Source organism: Mustela putorius, unplaced genomic scaffold (genome assembly GCF_011764305.1).
Source record: "Mustela putorius furo isolate JIRA1106 unplaced genomic scaffold, ASM1176430v1.1 tig00537255_pilon_pilon_pilon, whole genome shotgun sequence".
NCBI lineage: Eukaryota > Metazoa > Chordata > Mammalia > Carnivora > Mustelidae > Mustela > Mustela putorius.
In genome coordinates, this window is record NW_025422394.1 from 2,091,072 (window position 1) to 2,118,356 (window position 27,285).

General features: G+C 39.9%; 1 protein-coding gene across 1 annotated transcript; it reads left to right on the plus strand.

Annotated features, from left to right (window-relative positions):
* Window positions 1-1,338: 1,338 nt before the first annotated feature.
* On the plus strand, window positions 1,339-25,800 carry KLKB1 (kallikrein B1). Its single transcript, XM_004758299.2, has 15 exons — window positions 1,339-1,422; window positions 2,012-2,070; window positions 6,681-6,843; window positions 8,407-8,513; window positions 10,422-10,581; window positions 10,986-11,095; window positions 14,982-15,141; window positions 15,864-15,970; window positions 16,131-16,293; window positions 16,393-16,505; window positions 16,670-16,838; window positions 21,301-21,479; window positions 22,413-22,508; window positions 24,657-24,796; window positions 25,320-25,800. Exons 2-15 carry the CDS (start codon window positions 2,013-2,015, stop codon window positions 25,497-25,499), a joined length of 1,905 nt encoding a protein of 634 aa, XP_004758356.1. The 5' UTR covers window positions 1,339-1,422; window position 2,012; the 3' UTR covers window positions 25,500-25,800.
* The last annotated feature ends 1,485 nt before the right edge of the window (window positions 25,801-27,285 follow it).

The following is a 27,285-nucleotide window of genomic DNA, read 5'->3' on the forward strand; positions in this document are numbered from 1 at the left end:
CTCTGTGCTGAGCTTGGCACCTGCTTAAGGATTCTTTGTCCTTCTCCCTCTGCCCCTCCACTCACCTGGCTCCACACAGAGGCTAAATAAATAAATAAGTAAATTTTTAAAATTTTAAAGTAGTTGCAAGAAGGTGCATTTCAGTATATAATGAGACTTTTTATTAAAAATAAAATAGAGGGGCACCTGTGGCTCAGTGGGTTAAAGCCTCTGCCTTTGGCTCAGGTCATGATCCCAGAGTCCTGGGATCGAGCCCCACATCGGGCTCTCTGCTCAGCAGGGAGCCTGCTCCCCCCCGCCCCCACCTCTCTGCCTGCTTGTCATCTCTGTCTGTTAAATAAACAAATAAAATCTTTAAAAAAATAAAATAGAAAAGGAACAGATTTCTAGGAAAACGTATATTTTTTTTTTCCAGATGAGGCATCCTGACAAAGAAGTCTAAATTCTACTAGGAGTGCCATATATAGCAGGTTTCTGCTTACTTCATCTGAAAAGGACCAGATAATAAACTTTTTTTGCTTTGTAGGCCATACTGTCACAACTACTTAACTCTGTAGTTATAGAATGAAAGCAAGTATAGATAATTATATGAATGAATGGGTGTGGCTGTGTTCTAATAAAACTTTATGTATAAAAACAGTCACCAGGCCATTTTTGGTCTGTGAACTGTGGTTTGTCAACTCCTGCTATATGTCATTTCCTAAACTGGGTGTGAGAAGGACCTAATCATCCTCCAGTTCCCTTCCACTCTCAAAACTTTGGTGTTACATGCTTCTTTGATGGGAGTATGAAAAAACATAGATACCATTCATCAAAAGATCCTGCCAAAAGAGCTACCCATATCCATCCCTTATTCAGTTGTCATCCAGGTAATTACAATGGGAAAAGTTAAATAAGATTTAAGCTGCATGACTCCAAATAATGGGGAAAGTTATGAACATTTAGAAAAATAGAAATCTAAGGTGCCTGGGTGGCTCAGTTAGTTAAGCAACTCCCTTTGACTCAGGTCATGATCCTGGAGTCCCCAGATAGAGTCCCACATTGGGCTCCCAGCTCCATGGGGAATATACTTCTCCCTCTTACCCTCTCCCCTCTCATGCTCTCCCACTCTTTCTCTCTCATAAATAAATAAATAAATAAAATCAATTAAAGAAGGAATAAAAAAATAGAAATCGAGGCATGCATTGTGGGGCCCTAACATGAAATAGTTAATATATTAAATAGCTGAACACAGGAATGGGACATTCACAGAATATGTTGACAGGACAAAAAGTTGAAACTGTTGGCAGAAAATCAAAGTCAATATCAGAGCCAAGCAAATAACGGCCTGCAGTGCCCCGTTAGGAAAGCTTGAGGACCGTCCATTTTTAAGTGACGAGAGAAACCCTCACCTCCAGAGCCATAGAAGAATTGTGCTCTCAGGTAGAGAATTTCTTTTATTCTGATTGCTTCCAAATAGTTTTTTTTTTTAAATTAAGCATACTTCTACTTTGATAAGAAGCTATCAATATGTATTCTAATTTCTGGTGTATTTAAGAATATAGGAGAAACTGACATTCTTACATATGAAATCTTTTAGTGTAAGATATTTTAACATCAAAGAGGATATTGACTGCTTAAAAATTTTTCAATGAGCTTTAGTATTTTGAGATATTTTCTTAGGGATTCTGGACTGATATGCTGGCCATTATTTACAATCATTTTCTTTTTGCTCAAATCAAGAGGTTTCACAACTGTTTAATTTCCCTCTCCCAATTCCCTTTCTATAATTATCAATATCGGCGACAAATGAGCTATGAATGCAGTAGTAGTCTAGAGATCTCAGTTTGTATCTGATCTCTATTACCTGGCATAAAATATACAGAAAGCGCTTGCTCCCTGTATTGGTAATTATGTGCTTAGACTTGCAATGCGGACATTTATAAGAAGATCTCTATTACCTTAAATGAAGGTTCATGTTAAATATGATCTGTCACCAGCAGGGTCACGCATGTGTTGCTTTCTCTTTTAGGATGATTTCACCCATGCAAGCAGCTTATCTCACTTGCTTCTTTGCTACTGTTTCCTGTGGTGAGTGAATTGTCTCTAAAATCTCAAATTGTGTGAGGGAGAGGAATAGTTAATCAGACATGCCAGACCTGAAGAAAACTACTGAACAGACAGCTTTGGGAAGGAGGCAGATCCAAGAGGTCAGGACACATATCCTTTTAATATCCAGGGGCAACTGCCACTTCTCAGAAGTACTGCCCTTGATGTTCGGGCATGGGAGCCCGGAAGGGAGAATGTCTTTGTGCCTGTGTTAGCAGAAATGGCTGTTGGCAAATGACTCTCTACAAAGCAGATCTTAAACACTCAGCCCTCTATTTTTAGTATCAATATATTTTAAAAATCAACTTTATCTTAATATTTACTGTGTAGGCATTTTGTAATATCTGGATCCAAAACCCAAGTGTTGTAATAGGTACGGGGAGCAGAGAGCCCGATGCGGGGCTCCATCCCAGGACCCTGGGATCATGACCTGAGCCGAAGGCAGAGGTTTAACCACTGAGCCACCCAGGCACCCCTGAACACCAATTTTTGAACATATTTCTCTCTCTAGCCATTCTGTTAAATTTCCAGGGAATAAAGACGACTTTGGACCCAGTTCTTTATTAATCATTATAGAATGGCATTTTCTCTGTGCCATCGTTATGGATAGATTTTGAGTCTGTGTTGACTTAAGATGGACACTGCAGTGATTATTTACCTACCTCTCAGATGTATGGCGAAGATAAACACCTCCTGCGTAAAGGTTACATTTATAAAGAGATATAATTTTTTTCAGGAGGAAGCTCTTTTTCCCCTCCTAAACCAACACCCCTCCATGTCTAATTGTTTTTTTAAGCCATGATCATTAAATCCATTGAATGCTGAAGGGTAGAAACCAGAGATGCTATGGACCATGGCCATTTCAGCTTTATCTTTTTGGCCAAAAAAAAAAAAATTATCTTCATGCTAGGAAAATTAGAGGTTCAGGTAAGCAGAAAATGAGAAGTTGCCTATTATCTGTAGTCCTATAATACATAAATGACTACTGTTAAAATATTTTTTAGTCTTTCAGATATTTTTCTCTATGTCTATTTACACATCTAACAAAGATGTTATTAATTATAGATACTTTGTTTATAATTTATGTTACCCATTTATAACTATTTTTTATATATGTTATATTTTTTGGAACTTAGTAATCTTCCCTAGTGATGGTTTTTTGTTTTCTGGTTTTTTTTTTAGATTTTTATTTATTTATTTGACAGACAAAGATCACAAGTAGGCAGAGAGGCAGACAGAGAGAGGAGGAAGCAGGCTCCCCGAGGAGCAAAGAGCCCGATGCGGGGCTCGATCCCAGGACCCTGGGATCATGACCTGAGCCGAAGGCAGAGGCTTTAACTCACTGAGCCACCCAGGTGCCCCCAGTGATGGTATTTGTGTGTGCACATTCTTTTTTTTTAAAGGTTTTTATTTATTTATTTGACAGAGAGAGATCACAACTAGGCAGAGAGGCAGGCAGAGAGAGAGGGGGAAACAGGCTCCCTGCTGAGCAGAGAGCCCGATGCGGGGCTCGATCCCAGGACCCCGAGATCATGACCTAAGCCAAAGGCAGAGGCTTAACCCACTGAGCCACCCAGGCGCCCCTGTAAGCACATTCTTATACACATATTCAGTTATTTCTGTAGAATAAAATTTTGGAAATAAAAATGTTAGATAGAAAGGTGTAAATAGTTTGGAAGGTTCTGTGATGTACATCATGAAATTATCTTTCAGAAAGGTGATTCTCCAATTAACTCTCTCCACCAGCCGCCAAGAGTGATCTTTATGCCACTTGGGCCAACTCTAGTAGTTTTCTCTACGGCTTTCTGGAAACTGTATCCTAATCTGTTTCTGGGAAATTGCCGCCTCCAAGTTTGGGTCTATGTGGCTGTGACCTAAGCTGACCTGAATTAGTAAACAGGGGCACACATCCTGCTGGCTACAGTGACCCGATCAGAGCCAAAGGATTGCAATAAGACCTTTGCTTACACTTCTGGAAATAAGACTCTCCTTCTTACTATTATTTCCAATTGACTTGAACTATTGGAGAGTGCAAAGCCCCGAGCTTCTGGCATCTTGCCTCTATGTGGAACTTGAGAGCAACAGCAACACCGTGAACAGAGCAAAGGGATGAAGACAAATTGAATTTTGATGGGATCAGCCAAGTACTCTGTCCAGTGATTCCTGAAGCCCAACCTGCCATGGCCTCTGGCTTCCGAACCAATACATTTCATTTATACTAAGTCACGTTGAACTAGGTTTTGTTTTTGGTTGTTTTTGTTTTTGTTTAAGTCATTTGCAGCCAATCTACACTGGTAACTTAGATAATTAAAAATTGTTGCTACTCTGGTGAGTAAAATGGCATCAGCTGTTTTGACTTGCCTGCATTTATGATACTTTCCATGTTTGTATACTTAGTATTTGCTTGTGTTTCTTTTGTAAATTACCTTTTCATATCCTTTGCCCAATTAAAAAAAATGTAGTGGTTTTCTTCTTATTATTGATCATGTAGATTTTTTTTTTTTTAAACAAGAACAAATAACCTGCCCAAAGTCCATGGACACAGGAGGCAGTGTGATATTATTTTATGTTGTGGATAACTTTTATAACAGTGCTTTAAAACACTCTAAAATACAACACCAACAAGCCTATCTTTGATATCATCATCACCATTATCATCCTCATTACCAGCTTATGAGGATAAGCAAGAACACCTATTAGAGCTTTCCTCCCAGCCTGCTCCAAAGTTGGTGTGTTTCTGGTTGCCCCTTTCCACCCATCAAGTTGCATGGCTGTTCACAAGGCTTGGCTGCAGAAAGGGAACTCCCAGGCTAGCATAGGATATTGTTTGTACTCATGTCTGTGGGGATGGGGGAAAGATGGCTGCTTGGTAACTAGGAATCACCCAAATACACCAACTGTTTAAAACACAGGTCACTTTGCAGTTAGTGTTGTCACTGGACCAGCTACTCAGTGTTTTGTGTATATATGAAATCCAGGCATATACACCCGGCAACTTCTAGGGAATCTCTGCTTTTTTCAAAATATAAAACTTACCCAAGGGTTAGTCATCTTAGCCACATCTCTAAGAGGGAGAAAAGCAATCTTCCTGGGTTAGGTCATCCTAGCAGAGCTCAGGGTTAGACTCCCCAGAGGGGTAGGATAGTGCAAAGGAAATTTTAGTCTTCAGTGCTTAATGAAACACACATGTCTAAGCTGTCCATTCCCTGAAGGGCAATACAAAAATAGATGTTCTAGGGGATGGACAGAGTTGCCATTGGGATATCCTGTGGTTAACAGACAGTTGACAGAAAAATGCACTGCCTGCGTTGGAAAAGCTTATTAAGCTGACTTTAAAGTGGGTCTTTCAAGGTAAACTCAAATTCATGTATTAAATTTTACTTTTAATATATGAAACAGTAGAACAGTAAAGATAGCACTTAATATTCTAATAATATGTGGGATGCAGGGTACTTTAGAACTGTGAACAACAGCAAATAGTCTGGAATGGGTTTTTGATTTAGCACATGCACACATTTGTGTTTGCTTATAGAAACCGAGCAAATAAATGTACTGATCCCAGTAAGTACCCAATAACTCTTGGTTTATTTAAATTAAACTGAGATGAGGAACAACATTTAACATTGCACACTAGAAAAGGGAACAGGACTGGGAGTGAAAAGAGCTAGGTTTCTCTCCTAGGACATTCATTAGCCATGTGGGTTTTGCACAAGTCTGTACTGCCCTAAGGCTCAGTTACTCAACTTCTTTCTGTAAAAACACAACACACAAGCACAATAGTCAGAGGCTTATAATGAGTCTGTCTCTAACTCCCCTTACAGAGATATTTATTATGGAAGGTTTGGAGAAATAGATTCTACATTTAAAAAAAAATTTTTTTTGTGACTATAGTTGACACATAATGTTAAAGTAGTTGCAGGTATACAACATAGTGATTCAGCCTCTCTGCACATTCTGCTATTCTCACCACAAGTGTAGCTACTATCTGTCGTCATACAACACTGTTGTTAGTATCATTGACTATATTCCCTATGCTGTGCCTTTTATGCCCATGACTTATTTATTCCATAACTAGAAGCCCGTTATATTTTATTTTATTATTTTATTTTTTTAGTAGGCTTCACATTCTAACAGGGAGCCCAGTGGGGGACTTGAACTCGTAACCCTGAGCTGAGATCAAGAGTTGGATGCTTAACCAACTAAGCTATCCAGGGACCCTGCCTGTTTTTTTTTTTTTTTTTTTTTTTTAAGTAACAACATTCTCATAGCACATTAGGCTATAGGGAGAAACCAAGCTAGAATTGTATTTTCTTATGGATAATTTATATGCAAATTATCCTCTGATTTCATACAAATCAACCAAGTTTTTTATGTAGAAGTACCCATAGACTGACTTTAAATAACATTATACCTTGTTCAAATAGTCACCTTAATATGTTTCATACTTCCTCTGTAATTAAAGTCCTGTTGTAAAGCTCTTTCGGTATTTAGTGGAGGCAGTAAGAAGGCTCAGAACACAGACATATTTCTATCAAAATAATTATTTGCATTCATTGAAAATTAATGCCTTTTTTTCAATGATTGTATCATAGGATGCCTGACTCAACTATATACAAACACCTTCTTCAGAGGTGGGGATCTCACAGCCATGTACACCCCAAACGCTCAACACTGTCGGATGATGTGCACGTTCCATCCTAGGTGTTTGTTCTTTAGCTTTCTTCCTGAAGATTCCACTAATGACACAGACAAAAGGTAAATGCTGTTATGTCATTACTGGAGAAGCCAGACATTTTTCAAAATAGAACCAGTTGTGTGCAAAAAGATATAGATATTGTAGGGTTATGTTTTTCCAATGGGGTCCAAGGGCCAGTTTCACTGGAATCATCTGGAGTGGTTCTTATATTAGCAGATTCTTAGGCCATAGCCTCAGACCCAAATGGTTCAGCCCACTGAACCCAAGTGTCTTGGGCCTGGCAATGTGCATATCAAACAGTTGCTGCAATGACCTAGAGTCATAGACACTAGTTAGGGTTTATCCAAGGCCTCAGGGAGAATGCTTGAAAATCATTGGGTTAAGTGATTGTCTCCAGAAAGGGTCTAAAAATAGGTGAATATTTCTCCTGAGCAAGGAAACTGTGTAAGTCAGGATTATATTTGTGGATAGCACAGGCCTAAGAAAATATAATAGAAGGAAAATATTTTATCGAGAATATTACTGAGTAAGATCCAGAGCTTGTGACCTCGGGAAAGGTCTGTTCAGAAAGGGCCTGTGGGGGCATCTGTGATGTAGAGTGTGTGTGTGTGTGTGTGTGTGTGTGTGTCTATGTGCATGAGTGTGCACATACAAATATATTATTAACTGGCATTTTGGAAAAGTAAGAGCCCTGAAAAAATAGTCATTAAAGATCTTATTTGGTCATAAAGTTGACTGAGTGTGGCCATGGTTTCATCATAATTTTCTTTTGCTTTGATCAATATCCAGAATGAGCATTTCTTCATTGTTCTTATTTCTGTATCCATAAGTCTATTCTTTTATCTTAATTCCATTTGAATTTAAAGACTAGGAATTAGAGCATCACCCCCAGATTCTACATGTTAAACTTGTACAGAAAACCCAGACTGTGGGTGAGGCATCAACTTTGTTGAGTTAGGTTCTAGAATCCTTATGAAAGAATATCGTTAGGATTAACAGCAGAGATAGAATGAAGTCTACCATTAGTGGGAACCAGAAGGAGTTAATAAAAAAGCTGAACACTACAGATAGATCCAACTCTCATGACTGATTTAATTTCTTAAATAAAAACAATGACCAGGTGAGAACATAATTCCCCAAATTATAGGAACACAGGAAAAATCATTACCTCTTTAATATGATCAACTTTCTGTACTTAAAAGTGTTTTTTTTTTAAGATTTTATTTATTTATTTGACAGACAGATCACAAGTAGGCAGAGAGGCAGGCAGAGAGAGAGAGAGGAGGAAGCAAGCTCCCTGCTGAGCAGAGAGTCCCATGCAGGGCTCGATCCCAGGACCCTGAGACCATGACCTGAGCCGAAAGCAGAGGCTTTAACCCACTGAGCCACCCAGGCGCCCAAAAGTGTTTTTTAAAAATGAAAAAGAATGCTGAAGTTAGATATTACAAAGACTGTTAGATATTGTGGACTTTCCTCTAAGTGTGTTCTTTCCAGCAAGTGTCAGGGAAGCTCTATTATTTTCCTTATTCCTGGACATATTTATTAGTTTCCAAAAAACCTCAGATATCTCCTCAATGTGTGTTTATTATTCTACTTTTAACTGAAAGTACTTTTAAAAACAGATTTGGTTGCTTCTTGAAAGACAGTGCTACAGGAACCCTGCCAAGAGTGTCACGGAGAAATGCAATTTCTGGACATTCCTTAAAGCAATGTGGTCATCAAATAAGTGGTAAGCTGTTGATTTCTAGCTAAATCTGAGTGAATAATGGGTTTACTTTAAAATGTCTTCTGCCCAAACTCTGTACTACCTTGGACTTTTGAAGGGAGCACTCAGAAAGATAACGGGGTGGGGGGGCGCTATTAACTGGTTGTATCCTCCCTCTCCCGTTATCAGTTCCATGCTCAAGGGCCCTATTACTTATGAGGTCAGCACTACAGGGTATGATTTGCCGAAAGTGAATACACATTCAAATGGTAGCTGCCCCCTTCCCCCGTCCCTGACTTTAAGAATCTTAAAGAGAACACCGAGGGCGGTCTCTCTCCCTGTTTTACTTGAGATAATTTGCACACCTTAACCAGGTGTGATTTTGTCCTTCATCAAGGGCACATTTGGGAATGACTGAAGACATTTTTGGTTGTCACAGCTTCGGGGCTTGCAACTCACATCTGGTGGATAGAGGTCAGAGATGCTGCTAATCATTCCACAAGGCCCAGGGACATCCCCCTGATAAAGATGTTCTGGTCCCAAATGTCAATAATGCAGAAGTTAAGAAACCTCATTAAGCCCCCAAACTGAAGGTCTGGGCTCTGTAAATCTTGCTAATGAGAATTATACTTCTTAGAAGAAAATATGAGGACTAAGAGGCCAGGAAATTTAAATTCTGACACTTATTGCTACTAATGTCTTGGGAAACTGTTTTTAATCCTATCCTAATTTAAAGGAGAGATGAGCAATTTCTCCGGCATAACTGGTCTATCTGAAAGCGAAAAGTACTAAAAAGATTCAACTGACAAGCTGGCAGAAACTTGAAAGAACCATGTTGTGACTGTCCATCATTGCTATTTTACCTTTACTATTTACAGTTAATTTTGTACTTTCAAATTTCAGATGTTTTAAGGTTTTCTCTCCTCCCTTCCTCTGTTAATACCACTCCCTCAATACACATGTGTGCTTTGTGTCTGCTGTTTATATGGAAACCTGTCCTTAGTTAGGGACACAGGGATATGTGACTTAGTCAATATGTAGTTTACCTGAGGATGAGTACATGTCCTATGTTATAAGGTCAAATTTGTATCTTAATACAATTTAGGGCAAATCATTCATTTAAGAATTATTTTTAATTATGCTATCATAGCACAAGTTAAAGAACAGTATTTTGCTTTCCTCAATACTCCTAGTTATTGTTACTTTTTTCTCAAACTTCATCCTTCAGAACTTGATTTAATATTCCCTCCTAACTCTCCCCGAGTATCTCAAATTAAAGTGAGTAATTACTCTCAAGGACATAAAGTCCCCAAACTCAGGACCAGTTTTGGTTTAAAACATTTATAGGTAGGTTTATAGCTTTGCACTGATCATAAAGATATGTTTTTACTTTGTAAGTGTCCTATCCCAGCTCAGCTGGTTTCTTTTCTCGTGCGCAGCAGAATTGGAAAGACACTTCATTTCTAGAATCTACAAAGTCCTATGTGCATGAATCACTGTGAATTATCCACTGCCTTGCCCACCTCAATATATTGTTTTCCTACTAGTTTGTCGAGGACACATGAGTTTGTTTCGATTGTGCTAGATCCCTAGCACAATCATCAGGGCCCTCACTATCATTGCCTTGTTTCTCTCTTCCATTGCTCATTGATAATTTCAGGCTGAAATATTACTTATACAGTTTCATATACTATACAGTTTTGGAAACAAACCCTTTCCCCCTGCTTCTCAGGGCTAGTGCTCTGAAACATTCTGGAATGTGTTTGATAATGAGTTTGATAATGTCGTGATGTAACAAAAAACCTAAACCTTGTAGTTAAAAGTGCAGTTGTGAAAAGCAGGACGGGATCCTTTGAAAGTACCCTGACTCAATGATCATGTACTTCTGGAAGGAAGCTTACTAAATTTTCTCTGTGCATTTTATTTGTACAGCTTGTTACCGAGACATTCATAAAGGAATTGATATGAGAGGAGTTAATTTTAATGTCTCTAAGGTAAAAAGTGTTGAAGAATGCCAAAAAAAGTGCACCAATAGCATTCACTGCCAATTTTTCACATACGCCACTGAGAGATTTTATAGTGCAGAGCACCGGTAAGTAACATGCATAGTGTTTGATCTTTCGGGGTTCTTTTAAGATTTAATTGTACTCTCTGTAACTTTTTTTTCCCCCCGGTGGAAGACCAGACAGGGCCTTCAGACCTAACCACTTTGCTTTTTTATTTACTCTGTTTTGGTGTCATTTTGCTAAGGAGAGTAATTTCCATTGGTTGGAGAGTGAGGGTTTGGTTGAAAAATGTTGCCCATCCCATTCTCACCATAACCTTCCTAGTGCAGAGCAGAAAAATGTCTCTTTGACATGGGCCAATCAGCGTCAAACTCAATTTTCTGATTGTTTTATTTCCCACTGACCAAGGATTATTTCAATGCAAAAAAGGATTGCTACACATGTCTTTGCAATTTAGGAAGAGAAGTTAACTTCCTTTCTTCACATTTAGAAACAGCTGCCTTTTAAAGCACGGTCCAGGAGGAACGCCCACCAGTATAAAGGTGTTGACTCATGTGGCATCTGGATTCTCTCTGAAGCCCTGTGCACTCTCAGAAACTGGTAATTCTATGGCTACTTTTTCTTGTGTGATTGTAGTAGGCAGAATTGGAGTTCCCCAAAGACATCTGTATCCTAATACCCGGAACATGTGTCTATGTTACATTACATGGCAAATGGGGCTTTGTAGATGTAATCAAGCTAAGGATTTCGAGATGGGAGATTATTCCAGATTCTGTGAATGGGCCCGATGTCATCCCAAGAGTCCTTATAAGAGAAAGAGGAAGACAGAAAGGTCATAGTGAGAGAGAGAGAGTTTTAAAGAGGTTACATTGTTGGCTTTCAAGATAAAGAAAGGAGCCACAAGCCAAGAAACACAGGTAGCCTAGAAGCCGGGAAAAGCAAGGAAGTACGTCCTCCCGAATGGTTTGCCAAAGGAACAAAGCCCTGCCGATATCTTGATTGTAGCCGGGTGAGACACATTTCAGACTTCTGACCTTCAGAATGGTGGGATACTAAATTTATATTATTTGCAGGCACTGTACTGGTGATAATTTATTACAGCAGCTCTAGGGAACTACAGCAGTGACATTGCGGAGAAAACCGTAAGATTGTTTCTTGGTGGTGTCCATTGCGTAGTGAAATGACTCAACACAATGATCAAGAAACTGCTATAGTTTCAGACATTTAGGTAATTTCAATTCAGTTATCCAGAAAATTGTCATAACCTTACACCTCACTTAATTGTCAGCATGTCCACAATAAGATGTTACTGAAACTGAATCACCAATACTCAATGCTACACAGTATCCAGCATCAACTCCTGCCTAATTCTGCAGCAGATTCTGGGGAGGACTCACCCCCAGCCCACTCTGAGGGAGATCGGGAAGATAGCAACAGGGTATCTCTTTTCCGATTTGTTTCCATTATCCTCTGGTCCTTACCTGCCCGGAATCAGTGTTTTCCAGCCTTTGACAGGGTTTTTTGGGAGTGCTGGGCATGGCTTCAATGTGCAGAGAGGCATTTCGCAACTTTGCCTTGGCCTTTGCTTTTTGCTGACCCCAGGTGCAATGTCAGCTAGCCTGAGAGTTTAGAACTTTCTCAGCTCTTTCATGGACATGTGCACAGTCCTGGTCATGCACATAGCCCTGTACTTACATATGGTCTTCTAATACCCAGGAATGTGGTAAATAAATACTTACCACCATCCTCTTGCCCTTCACTTTCCTTTTAAGACTTTTGTCAGCTTATTGTTGGCTCCAGCAATTCCTGTTGCCCTAGGAAGCTGCAGTGCTACATAATTGGCACTTTTTGTTTATTTGTTTGTTTTTGACAAACACGTACAAGGAAAAAGCTATTAATACTGAAGGAAGCTCTGAGTCATGTCAAATAAACTCAATCCCTGTGAGTGGAATTCTCCTGAGAATTTCCAGACAGGTCAAATAATGGTTTTAACTGGGGATGGGAATGGGGCCTTGGAGTAGCCCCAAACCCAGTCTGGCCCTCTAGGGGTGCTGGACTACTGGCTGGTTTCCAGCATGATGGTGGGGCTGCTTTCAAGGCTTCCATGGTGCTGGGAAGAAGAGAATGGGAACAAGGCAAATGAAAACCCCACAAAACTCACTGTTCTTAGAGAGATTCAGTCATTTTTCTTGAACAAGTGCTCCTTGGACTGTTATAATTTGATTAATTTTGATTAATTTCTAGAGCTCTGAAAACATTGATTTTGACAATTTTGCCCGTGCTCCCATTTCTTCTATGGAGGTGAGGATTTTCAGAGGACCTTCCTCTGCCATTTCCACTCACATCCTGTGGTGCTTTTGATAAAACAAAACAAAACACACGAAACCAAAAAACTAGCTTTAAAAAAGAGAATGGTTCTTAACAAGTTAGCTCCTGTGTTTTTGTCATCTGGCTGGGCCAAGGAGTGACCAAAACATTGTATACAGCTCATGTTGCATATGTGGTATGTAGCAACGGTCAACCCTGAGCATTTCAAAAGGAGGTAGCCAGGAGAGTAAGATACCTAGAAGTAATGGAAAACACAAAATCGCTAGAGGGACCGGTTAAAGGCATTTAAGCTGAAAAAGATAAGGATGACTGTCTTAATTTTTGTTTATAGAGGCTTTCATTAGATAAAGGATTAGATTAATCTGTGTGGTTCCATTAGACAGATTAAGGTAGATTCTCCTATGAAGAAAATAGGAAAAACATACCTAACACCTAGAATGGTCCAGCAAAGAATTGGGCCTTGCCATGAGGTAGTGAGCACCTCATCACTGTGAATATCTTTTTTTTTTTTTTTTAAAGATTTTATTTATTTGTCAGAGAGAGAGAGAGAGAGTGAACACAGGCAGACAGAATGGCAGGCAGAGGCAGAGGGAGAAGCAGACTCCCTGCCGAGCAAGGAGCCAGATGTGGGACTCGATCCCAGGACACTGGGATCATGACCTGAGCCGAAGGCAGCTGCTTAACCAACTGAGCCACCCAGGCATCTCTCATCACTGTGAATATCTTAGTAAACGGTAAAAAACTTGTTGGGGACATCCTTCAGGGGATATAGTTGTAGGTTGGCATGGTGATCTGTAAATTCTCTTCCAGCTTCTAGAGTCTGTGTGTGTTGTTGTTGCTGTTGTTTTGGAAAGATTTAACTAACTGAGGCCTAATTTCCTAGACTGCCCCTATGTAGGTATTATGTCATGGAGGTACATTATCTTGATACAACTATGTTCATTTAAATTAGTACTCTTTTTGTCCTTCCTATGCTATCATTATTCCATAATTTAAATAAAATTTGGGTAATCAAATTGAGTAAAGTGAGTAAATAATAAGAACACAAATGAAAGTGTAATTAAGACATAAGATCAGAGGTAGAGGTGGCTTAGTTGGTTAAGCATTCAACTCTTGGTCTCAACTCAGGTCGTGATCTCAGGGTGCTGAGATCGAGCCCCATGTCAGACTTGGTGCTCACCATGGAGTCTTCTTGTCCCTTTCTCTCTCTCTTTCGTCAATAAATAAAATCTTAAAAAAAATAAGATTAGGGGTGCCTGGGTGGCTCAGTCATTAAGCATTTGCCCTCAGCTCAAGTCATGATCCTGGGGTCCTGGGATTGAGCCCTGCATCAGGCTCTCTGCTCAGTGGGGAGCCTGCTTCTCCCTCTCCCACTGCCCCTGCGAGTGTTCCCTCTCTCACTGTCTCTCTCTAATGAATAAAAATTAAAAATAAATAAATAAATAAAAAAAATAAGATTATATGTGGAAAATGAAAGTGGGCTTTCTCCTGTTCTAATTTCAATGGGCCCATGGCATTTTTCTTAGCTACCTGATGTTTTTGTTAATCTGTTTTTATCAAAATCTTTTTCATAATATTCAGGAAAATGGAACACAAAACCTTATCTCCTAAAATCTGGAATTCAGGGTCAGGGTAATAGAAAGAAAAGCTGAGCGTATGCTAAGTAGCCTAAATATTTTACATGAGTTGGGATGGAGTTGAGAGCCTAGGTCGAGGTGTTTCATTTCTCTGATATAAGAATATATCTCTTATCAGATTTAGACCAATTTTTCCTTCTTCCAAATGGCAAACAAGTCTGAGGATATTTTATTTATTTATTTATTTACTTATTTTTAAGATTTTATGTACTTGACAGAGAGAGACACAGTGAGAGAGGGAACAAAGCAGGGGGAGTGGGAGTCCTGCTGAGCCTGGACTGCCCGATACAGGGCTCGATCCCAGGACCCTGGGATCATGACCCAAGCTGAAGGCAGATGCTTTAACGACTGAGCCACCCAGGCACCCCACAAGTCTGAGGATATTTTAACTGACACTTTTTCCACTTAGGATATCTGGTACTGTAAATAACAGTCATAATCTCCTTAGCCGTGATGACAAAGGACATGTCCCTTGAGCGTCGCGTCACCTGCTGAGGGCTGTCTTCCGTCTGAGTTTACAGGTTGCCGCATGGACATTTTCCAGCACCTCGCATTTTCAGATATGGATGTCGGCAGAGCTATCACCCCTGATGCTTTTGTGTGTCAAACTATTTGCACCTACCATCCCAGCTGCCTCTTCTTTACATTCTACACAAAGGCGTGGCATCTGGAACCACAAAGGTGAGTGAGACTGTATAACACTTGCTCCTGCCTGTCATCACTGTAATTTTATAGTTCTGTTCCTTTCCCTCCGAGCACTTGAAGCCACGGGTGAAGGAGGTACTTTCCGGCCAGGTGTAGATGAGTTAAGAGCTGAGCCGTCTTTCCCACCTACATTCTCTTCCTGAAACATAGCATTGGATTTATGGGAGAAAGGATCAGATACCTTTCCAACTGATCTTAATATTTTGTCTTATTAAATTGAAGTAAAAACCACTCACTGGCAGCATAGCCATTAATGTCGTCTCTGATTGCTGTGTTTCAGAAACTAGAGCCCTAATTATCCTGATTGACCTCTTTACCCTCTGATAACTTGCCCTGGTCCTTCTACACAAAGACAGACCTAAGAGAGGGATGCATAGTTATACAGTAGCCCCCAGAATTTGGTCTTGGCTCTTTTTTCCTTTTCTTTTTTCTTTTTCCTCTCAATGAGAAGGTGGAACTTTAACATTCTCCCCTTTCCAGGTTATCTGTGCCTATCAGTTTTCTTCAGAGGGAGATGTGGCTTGGTTTACATTTAATCTCTGTGATTTATTACAGTCCTGTGGTGTGCTTTACTTTGAAAAGAGTTTCTCAGAGAAATGAAATTTGCAGAGGTGCTTTCCAAAATACGATGCGCTTTTGTATTTGCCTTTAATGCAGTTTTGTTACTTTCTCTTTTACTTTTTTTTTTTTTTTAATAGAAATGTTTGTGTTCTTAAGACTTCCAGAAGTGGGACACCAAGTTCCCCTACTCCTCAGGAAAACACCATGTCTGGATATAGCCTTTTAACCTGCAAAACCTTGCCTGGTAATGTGATTCAATAATAATAGTACATAAAATGTGATACACTTTACGATCTTCTAACAAGTAATAGCAATGAAAACAGTCTTCAGTACCAAAAACCTGGATAAGTGTGGGTTTATTGCTGTTTTCATTTTATAACTTTTTACATCTCTAATTCACACAGAGCCCTGTCATCCCAAAATTTACTCAGGAGTTGATTTTGAAGGGGAAGAACTGAACGTGACCTTTGTTGAAGGAGTGAATGTTTGCCAAGAGACTTGTACAAAGATGATTCGCTGTCAGTTTTTTACTTATTCTTTACGCCCAGAAGACTGTAGAGGAAAGAAGTTAGTGAACATTTATTTTTTAAAGACAGTCAGCAAGACAATTTCATGAATTATCCCCCTCTGTGAAGGTTTAATCTTTATATCGATCATTTTATCTAGGTGCAACTGTTCCTTACGATTATCTTTGGATGGTTCGCCAACTAGGATTACGTACAGGACACGAGCGAGCTCTGGTTATTCTTTGAGGTTGTGTAAAAGTGGGGGTAGTTCTGGTAAGTAAGTCTCACTTTTTCATGGAACTGTCAAGGGATGTCTGTGTTGTCTCAATAGCTTGCTTGCTCTTAGATAATCGAATTATGTATTCTGTTTTCCTTGGCTGAGGTGAACTCTGACTCACCTTGAATTCCAACCGTTAAGGTCAAGACTCTCTTTTTAGTTTGCACAACAAAAACAAACACACGCATTGTTGGAGGAACCAACTCTTCTTGGGGAGAGTGGCCCTGGCAAGTCAGCCTGCAAGTGAAGCTGAGAGATCAGAGCCACCTGTGTGGAGGGTCAATCATTGGACACCAGTGGGTGCTAACTGCTGCCCATTGCTTTGATGGGTAAGTTTTGGATGCATTTTATCCAGGTACCCTTAACTTGCAAATTTGTTTGGAAGAATCTGTGATTGGTGTCTCGATCAGCCCATCAGTGTACTAATCAAAGACATGTTAAAGTAAGGCTGGTATTCAAATTGTTGAACAACTCATAGAATCTGAGCACTGAATGAACTGACCCAGCAGAACACAGTGTGGTCTGTTCACAGGACTGACACTCTCAGGAGAGGATGTCACTCCTGCTTTAAAGAATAAGGAAAAAATGCCCACTTCCTGCCACCTGCATCTGCCACTCCCCAAGTATATTCTTCAAAGACTTAATTTCCAGGGTGATAGAGATTTTACTTCCAGCTCTTCGATTCACAAATGCACTAAAGAATAGTAATAGTGAAAACAAACAAACAAACAAAAAAACAAATTTATTACCCTATATATTTCAGTGGATAAAATCCGATATGATATTTCTTTTTTTTTTTTCGATATGATATTTCTAAAACACTTCAACTTTGTAGTTAAAACAGGACTTGAGTCCCAGCTCTGTCACTTATTAGAGGTCTGACTGACCTTGGGCGATTTGTAAATCTAAGCTTTATTTCCCGATCTGTGAAATATGAAAGGAATGATATCTAATTCATAAGGTTATGAGAAGGGTTAAGTGACACACTTAAAGACCTATACCTGGAACATAAAAATTACAAAAAAAATAAGCTATGATTAAATAAGAAATGTTAACATGGACAAAGCATAGGAATAGCAAGAAATAATAATAGCCCTAAAAATAAAAGATACTCAGTTTTTCTCAGAAAGTTGTTCCCCACTGCCCCATAAAATTCTCCCTCTTCCCCTGACTAAATAAAAGATTAGGGCTCTGGTTGCCGTAGGTCAGGGTTGGGCATCCGGCCACTGAAGTATATCAGAGTCTGGGACATGGCGGCAGACGAGCCTCCTTCCTGGTTTCCGCATTGCTTCATGGGAGCTCCAGTCAGTGGCCCTGCTCCACAAGGGGAAAGCTATTGACTTGGTAGGAAAGACTCTGGGAAGGAGAATAGCGGGTCCTCTTTTTACCGAATGTACCCCAGTTTAGGACCAAGACTTTTCATTCTTTTTCTCCAGCTTTAGCAAGTGTAAATTTAAGGTTTATGATGTAATGCTTTCATATAGGCATACACTGCAAAATGATAACTGTAGTAAGGTTAGTTAAGACATCCACAGACCCAGCACCAGACATGAATCACATTTTGTGAATGTGGTGAGAACTTTCAAGATTCACACTCTTAGCCACGTTCAGATATTTCAGGTATGGTTAACTGTGGTCACCGTGCTGCACATGAGGTCTCCAGAACTTATTCACGTTATAACTGGAAGTTTGTACCCTTCACTCATTCCTGCCACGACACTCCCCTGACAACCACCAGTCTGTTCTTTGCATCTGTGAGTTCAGTATTTTAGGTTCCTCATATAGGTGAAAACATGTAACATTTGTCTTTCTCGGTCTAATTATTTCATTTAGCATAATACCCTCAAGTCTCATCCATGTTGCTGCAAACTGCAGGATTTGCTTCTTTTTTATGGCTGAATAATATTCCATCACACACACACACATAGAGGCTTAAATACACATATGTGTGTATATAATACATATATGTATATCTCATCTGTGTGCGTATGTAGGCACTGTACATATTATACCACATTTTCTTTATTCATTCATCCACTGATGAACACTTAGGTTGTTTCTGTGTCCTGGCTATTATAACGAATGCTGCCATGAACACAGGGGTACCGATATCCCTCAAGGAAGTATCTTCATTCTCTTTGAATATACACCCAGAAATGGAATTGCTGGATCTTAGGGTATTTCTATTTTTAAATTTTTGAGGAACCTCCATATTGTTTTCTATAGTGGCTGCTTCAATTTATATTAAGAATTTTCATTCTCGAAGGCTCAGTGTTGTTGAGTTTATAAGAGATAATATACATGGAAACACTGATTTATTTGAAAGAAAACCATCTTGCCCCTAGCTGCATGATTTTCTCTAGAATTTTATGCAAATGTATTTTGCACCTCTCAGTGATGATAAAAATATTCAAATCTTTACCACAAGATAAGACTTTGCTATAGAAATAATTTTAGATTTACTTTGTATGTATTCATATTTTTAAAAATTAATTTAGAAGCACTTGGGTGGCTCAATGGTTAAGCGTTTGACTTTAGTTCAGGTCATGATCTCAGGGTCCTGGGACTGAGCTGGGCATTGGGCTCCACACTCAGCAGGGAGTTGGCTTGTCCCCCTGCCCCTCCCGCTGCTTGAACATTCTCTCTCTTCTCTCAGATAAAGAAATAAAATCTTTTAAAGAATAATTAAGTAAAAAGAATTAATATAAGTTTTCACACTCCTCAAAATATATTTTATTATTTTTTATATTTGTTTTTATGTTTTATTATAATATGATTTTGTTTTTTGGCCATGCCATGAGATGTGTTTTGTTTTCATTAAATATATAAATAATTTTCCCTAACAGTCCAAGGCAAACAGGAGGATTGGCAGTTTGAATGAAGGGTCTTCTGAGAAACCCACAGGCTGGTGGCTTCTGCTCAGGGTGTTAGGTTCATGGGGAAGCTTGTCACTCGTCCATTTTGCAGGTGGCTTTTCTGCATGTCAGGACTGGGCTGTCTCCAAGATGACAGGGGTGGAGAATCCTCTAGGTTCTTAGGAAATTTCACTCTGCTTCTCCTGCCCAGTGGTCTTTGGAGGGAGACTCTGTATTCCTCAGCTTGGCCTGACAGAAGCTTGTGATTCTCTGCTTGACTGCTACTGTCTGAAATCACCGTGGAGCTCCTCTCAGAGCCCCATGCCTGGTGCTCCCACTCACCTTGCTGCAGCCAGAGGCCTAGACAGAGAATATTTATTTATTTATTTGTGTTTAAATTAACATATAATGTATTATTTGCTTCAGGGGTATAGCTCTGGGAATCATCAGTCTTACACAATTCACAGCACTCACCATAGCACATACTCTCCCCAATGTCTATAACCTAGCCGCCCTTTTCCTATACCCCCACCCCCCCACAACCCTTTTTGTTTCCTGAGATTAAGAGTCTGTTATGGTTTACCTCCCTTCCCAGTCCCATCTTACTTCATTTTTTCCCTCCCTTCCCCCCATGACCCCCCACCCTACCTCTCAAATTCCTCATATCAGAGAGATCACATGATAATTGTCCTTCTCTGACTGACTTATTTCACTCAGCATAATACCCTCTAGACCCATCCATGCCATTGCAAATGGCAAGATATCGGGGTTTTAATGACTGCATAGTATTCCACTCTGTATATATATACCACATCTTCTTTATCCATTCATCTGTTGATGAACATCTAGGTTCTTTCCATAGTTTGGCTATTGTGGACACTACTGCTGTAGACATTGGGGTGCACGTGCCCCTTTGGCAACTTCTTCCTAAAACATTGCCAAAGGCAAGGGAAGCAAGAGCAAAAATGAACTATTGGGACTTCATCAAGATCAAAAGCTTTTGCACAGCAAAGGAAACAGTCAACAAAATAAAAAGATAATGGACAGAATGGGAGAAGACATTTGCAAATGACAAAGCAGATAAAGGGCTAGTATCCAAAATCTGTAAAGAACTTATTAAACTCAACACCCAAAGAACAATCCAATCATGAAATGAGCAGAGGACATGAACAGACATTTTTGTAAAGAACACATCCAAATGGCCAACAGACACATGAAAAAGTGCTTAACATGACTCAGCATCAGGGAAATAGAAATCAAATTCCAGTCAAAATGGCTAAAATTAGGGGCGCCTGGGTGGTTCAGTGGGTTAAAGCCTCTGCCTTCGGCTCAGGTCATGATCTCAGGGTTCTGGGATCGAGTCCCGCATCAGGCTCTCTGCTCAGCAGGGAGCCTGCTTCCTCCTCTCTCTCTGTCTGCCTCTCTGCCTACTTGTGATCTCTGTCTGTCAAATAAATAAATAAAATCTTTAAAAAAATGGCTAAAATTAACAAGTCAGGAAGGAGGATGGTGAGGATGTGGAGAAAGGGGAACCCTCCTATGCTGTTGGTGGGAATGCAAGCTGGTGCAGGCATTCTGGAAAACAGCATGGAGGTTCCTTATTTATTTATTTATTTATTTATTTATTTATTTTTAAGATTTTATTTATTTGAGAGAGAGTGAAAGAGAAAGAGAGAACACAGAGGGGTTAGTAACATTAAATAGCTACATAAATGTACATTTCAGTGTTTTTAACTAAATCTTCAGAGATTCAGTACTGCAGCTGGTGGTGATGACAAACTGCAAGGAAGAAAAATTAGTTAAGTCAAAATATGCCGTGGTAGTATTTTCTTCCCAGAAAAGTACTATTTTCAAAAGGTGAAGTTGAAAGGAAAATGGGCCAATATCAAAGGCTGGTCTTTCTGGTTTCACATAGGTCTTTATTTTTCCCTCCTAGGCTTCCCTTGTCGAATGTTTGGCGCATTTATAGTGGCATTTTAAAACTGTCAGAGATAACAAAAGAAACACCTTTCTCAGAAATAAAAGAGCTTATTATTCACCCAAATTACAAAATCTCAGATGGCGGTGGTCATGATATTGCCTTAATAAAACTCGAGACTCCTTTGAATTATACGGGTATGTATAATTCAAGCTATACAGCCGGGTTCAGTGGTTTTAATTTCACATCAATTTGAACAAGAGGGCAGAATCTGGAGAGATTGTCTTTATTTTCTGCTTGGTGGTGTTGGAGGCAAGGCGAGGAGTTGCCAAGGGGGACAACACCTGTGACTTGGATAAATCTCTTCTGTTTATGGGGGAAGAAATAGTAATTGGTTTCTTCAGGTAGGAATAGAAAGGCATATACATTATTGAAATAATGCACATGGCCATTTGGGAAGAATGGCTCCCTTTGACAAGAACAGTAGGACTACCATTGCTTTGGGCATATTAAGAATGCATGAAGGCAAGTAGGCCTCTAACTTGAGTAGAGACACCGATGCAGCAGGAACTCTAGGAAGCAGGTAGTCTGGTGGTGGAAGACAAGGCCTCTGGTACAAGGCACTACAGTTGGCTAATGCCCACTGTGTCAGGTATCATTTCCACGACCTCAGGCAAGTTGTTTTTACCTCTTTGCTCCTCAGATTTCCTCATCTGTAAAATGAGCATGATAGTCACCTGTTTGTTTTAAAAATTGTCAGTTAATAATTTAAGTACTTAAGCAGCACTTAAAATAGTGCCTCTGACAATGGAGACACTTTGTTATTACTTTTAAAAGTATCACACACAGGGTAAAACACACAAACTTCTAAATGCTTTTGACAGAAATGTGTGTTCTGAGTTTTAAGATTTAATCCAGAAAATTTGACACGCAAAATGTCATGTGAAAATGAGTCTGGTAAAGAGAAATTTTCTTGAATCATTGACCTTAGCAACTGAGCAGAAAGTGAAAGGGTGATTTTTCTTGGTGCTACTCTATAGAAAGAGAATATGGGAAAAAGAAAATGTGTATTTTGGGTCAATATCTGTAACTTTATTTAACCAAACTCTAATCTCAAAATTAACTTTCAGAATTCCAAAAACCAATATGCCTACCTTCCAAAGCTGATACAAATACAATTTATACTAATTGTTGGGTAACTGGATGGGGCTTCACAAAAGAAAAAGGTACAGTATGGCATTTTAAATGTTGTTCCTAAGACAAGTTTTTTATGTTAAAGTACATGGAGGGATTTAAGTCAGTGTGTGTGAAATTTTCTCCAAACTCATGACCTTTCCAGTCTATCCATTCCCAAATATTTCCTCAGTGATTTCTGAGATGTATTTTGGTTTGGGTCTGGAAAACTTTAGAGGTAACCTTTTAAGCATCTTACTTAATAATAAAGATCACTTGTTTGACTTCATATAAAGGACTGGTCCCATATGGGGCTAACAAGATCACTCAAGATTGTCCTGTCCTCACTATTCATAGTGTTCCCATCTCTCAGTGCTGTTTCTCTGCCTTGCTACTGAGCGCCAGGAATATAGGCAGGCACACCGTCTCTCTTTCTGGAAGGTTCTAAATCTTTTGTTGTTTCATGCATCCTTCCTGCAGTCCGATGAAGCTGATGAGCCCCTTCTGTAATGGTGCTTTTAAACACTTAAAGAAAATACCCAGAAATAGGAAGGAAACCAGTGAAATTGCAAATAGGGTTATCAAAATACTTTTAAGAGATGTGACATGGTAATAAATGAGTTTCTTTACTAATATGTTAAATAGCAAGTGTTTCAAGTAACTACCACAATTTTGAAATTTACTGATATTTTCCGTTATTGGCCACATCTGTCATGTGAGAATATCATGACTGTGATGCAAAAATATCTGTGCTCTCGGCTGATGGCAAAGTCATCAAAGTCACTGCTGATTCTGCCTTTTTTATTGCCTGCATTCATAACTGAAGGTAGCGTTAGGCTTCAGTTGGAGACGGTAAAAATAAAGATGCATTTTCCTCTCCAAGTTTATAGAGCGAGTGAATTCTTTCTGTGGACCCCAGTTTAAGAACCCCTGACCCACGGGTAGTTGATATATCTCATTTGCCCTTGAATTTCCCAGGAAACAGACTATTCTCCCTTTCCAAAATTTTGTTCATGATAGAGACTATAAGGGACAGTATAGGCATCATTCTTTACATATTTAGGCTTGTCAAGCTCTTTCCTTCTTTCCTAATGTAGTCCTTTATTCAAAGAATTCAAAACTTTCAAGTTTTTGACTAGAACCTTAAGACAGGAGGACATTTTAAGAGTAACCTTAACTAGGGTGCCTGGGTGGCTCAGTTGGTTAAGCCGCTGCCTTCGGCTCAGGTCATGATCTCAGGGTCCTGGGATCGAGTCCCGCATCGGGCTCTCTGCTCAGCAGGGAGTCTGCTTTCTCCTCTCTCTCTCTCTGCCTGCCTCTCTGCCTACTTGTGATCTCTCTCTGTCAAACAAATAAATAAATAAAATCTTAAAAAAAAAAAAAAAGAGTAACCTTAACTAAACAAAGAAAGCTCCCAACGTATGTTCAAGGGGAACCCAGACACCGGTAGAAATTCAATTATTTGTAAATAAATTGTTCTTCTTAAAAAATACTTGCATTTACTCAAAGAACAAAATGCTCCTCTGTTGCCAGAGGTTCGATGGGTGTTTTTCCCCCCAAATCATGTATTTTTAAATGATCATGTTGAATATATAAAACAAAAACTTAAAGGTAAGGACTTCCAGGTTTGGGGTTGGAGGTGATAAGAGGGAATTTCTGAGAGACTTCTTTTGAGCTAGGAGGATAGCAGAGAATCTGGAAGCAAAGTCTTTGGTCAGCCCGAGGAGCTGGGGTGGTCCTAACATTGCACAGCACAGGCCAATACATGGCATGCGCTCTCTCCCTCTCCCTCTCTCTGCTTCTCAGTTTCTTTCTCTTTTACTCTCTCTCTCTCTGTTGGTGTGATTAACTCTACTTTTTCACCCTTACTATATATTTTTTTAAAGATTTTTATTATTTATTCATAGAGAGATAAAGAGCATAAGTAGGCAGAGCGGCAGGCAGAGGGAGAGGGAGAAGCAGGCTCTCTGCTCAGCGGAGAGCCTGATGTAGGGCTCGATCTCAGGACCCTGAGACCATGACCTGAGCTGAAGGCAGAGGCTTAACCCACTGAGCCACCCAGGCATCCCCACCCTTACTATTTTTATCATAAAAAAATAACCTTAATGAAAGGTTCATTCTTCTGACTTGTTTTAAGACTTTTGTATTTTCATACTCATTGTATTTCCTCTTTCTGAAGTTTCATATTGGCTACTTCCTAGGGGAAATCCAAAATACTCTGCAAAAGGCAAATATTCCTTTGGTACCAAATGAAGAATGCCAGAAAAAATACAGAGATTATGAAGTAACCAAACAGATGATCTGTGCTGGCTATAAAGAAGGAGGGAAAGATGCCTGTAAGGTAATATATTCAATTATGAAAAAACACACAGTGATCTGCTTGAGAAAAATCAACCGCAAAATATATTCTCCATAGTATATTTCATTATATTTTTCTTTAAAAATTCAGAGCCAAATAATCTGACAATTTCCTATGTAACCTTTAATGAACTGAATATACATGTATATAATTTATGTTATATTATATTATATTATATTATATATGTATCTCACAATCTGTGCAGAAGCACACTATATTTAAGGGAGCACCATTGTACATATAATAGTACTAAAATATTAGAGCATTAGATATATTTGACATTGAGATCATGATGTCAACATTTCCTTGTTGGACTAAACAAAAAATACAACCACACATTACTGAATTAAATTATTTTCATCACGTCCAATAGCTACTGAGGAATGGAAGACACCTGAAGAACTATAAGGACCTGGATGTGTGTGTTGTGTGCAGTGTGACTAAAGAAGTTGAAAGGCACATCTCTCAAACTTTCTATTTTATTTTTCCACCCACTGTGACACAGGGAGACTCTGGCGGTCCATTAGTTTGTAAACACAACGGAATCTGGCATTTGGTGGGCATCACCAGCTGGGGTGATGGCTGTGCCCGCAGAGAACAGCCAGGTGTCTACACCAAAGTTGCGGAGTATGTGGACTGGATTTTAGAGAAAACACAGGTCAGTGACGGGCACACCAGTCTTTGATGAAGACACCAGCATGAAGAAGCTTTCTAGCAGTGGGAAAGAGCCCAGTTTGTAGTGTAAGTTTTGCAGGCTGGGTCCAAGCCAAATAGTGAGCCTTGGGGCACTTGTCTGCAAAAACGCAGAGAGTGGTATCTCCTTCCTGTCCTTGTCATAAGGGCAAAAAGAGACAATGCACTCAGCGCTGCTGAGAGGAAAATGTTGTGTAGAGGCATGCTTTAGACATTCAGTAACGATGCTAATAACAGGCGACAACAACTGAACATCTCCAGGATTATTTGTTGTGAAATAAAATGGCAAAAGAATGTGATTTACCAGTGTTTTCTTCTGATTGTGAGACAGAATGGAAGGTAAGGTACTCCTGATTCTAGCACAGTGCTTGGACGGGGATCACTCTTGTCTGACTGCCTGCTCTGGGGCTCAGTCTCCCTTAGAGGTGGTAATTTCTTCTTTCTTCCTCACCTGCATGGTCATGAAAACCTACTACTGCCTGCCTCACTTGGAGTGAAGAGCCAGTAAGCTTGGGTTTTGTTTTGCCAAGTACAGAAGATTCAGTTTTCCAAGAAAGAGATGGGTTTTCTGAACGTGGGAGAATAACAGTGCAGCTTTACATCTGGGCCTTCCTACCTCATTAGCTGGTGTTGGCACAAAGCCCCGGGGCTGGGTGCACAGGAGAGGCCTGGGAAGGGGCGGTGTCACACAGCCTTCATGGAGGACAAGGAATCTGCTCTGTGCGGTGAGAGTGGGGATGTCCATGGCTTTGGGTTCTGCAGTAGTAATTCAAGAAGCATTGGGTATAAAGTATATCATAAATTCAGTCTTGTCAACTTATGGTAGCCCTGGAGAAAAGAGTTAATGTAAATCTGCCTGGGTCACAAATTCCCAACTTGTCCAGGATTACTGCAACCGACACTAGCCTGTATATTCAGTTCCATTAAACTGAGTTCACAATTACAAAGTTGACCGTTGACAAAATATTTTGCAAAATAAGTAGAAAAAATAGAAAAGTGAAATTTCTAATTTTTTTTTTCCTTCCACACTCAAAGACACAGTAAGGGATAGAAAGGGCTTAAAGATGGGGGGGGGGGGGGGGACGCTTGGGTGGCTCAGTGGATAGGGCCGCTGCCTTCAGCTCAGGTCATGATCTCAGTGTCTAGGGATCGAGCCCCGCATGGGGCTCTCAGCTCAGCGGGGAGCCTGCTTCCCCCCTCTCTCTCTCTCTCTCTCTCTGCCTGCCTCTCTGCCTACTTGGGATCTCCCTCTGTCAAAGAAATAAATAAAATCTTTAAAAAAAAAAAAAGATGGTGGGGAGGGGACGGAAGGAAAACCATAAGGTCTGAGTTAGTCATACCCCACACACTAGGAATCTGAAGACCCAAGAGTTTACTCCAAAAATGCTCTAGGTTTTATAAAACGTGGCTGGGTTCTACAATATAAAAACAAGTACATCTTCACCTTGTACTTTGGCATGCCATAGATACAGTGGCCCTTGTTCTGTGTGGGTGTCATTTTATCTTTAAAAGGAAAAAAAAAGTGGTTTGCTATGAGAATCGCCTATCTCTGGCTTTTAGTACTAATTCAAATGGGTGTTTGAACAGGACTTTGGAATGCTTGCTGGACAAAACACTGGTCAGGCAATGACCTCATCTGGGCGATACCAGGAGCAGAGTTTTGAAATGTGGACTTCCCCTAGGGTATGAACGATTATTTTAAAGTTGCTGATCGGGGCCCGCGGTCCGGGCCTGGTCTCTGTTACTCACGGTGTTGCCATGTATGGGGGCGAACAGAG

Coding starts and splice junctions, on each gene's coding strand:
- KLKB1 (XM_004758299.2), top strand. CDS start 2,013: ATGATTTCACCCATGCAAGCAGCTTATCTCACTTGCTTCTTTGCTACT. Junction 6,844..8,406: donor ACTAATGACACAGACAAAAG/GTAAATGCTGTT, acceptor TTTTAAAAACAG/ATTTGGTTGCTTCTTGAAAG. Junction 21,480..22,412: donor GACTCCTTTGAATTATACGG/GTATGTATAATT, acceptor ATTAACTTTCAG/AATTCCAAAAACCAATATGC.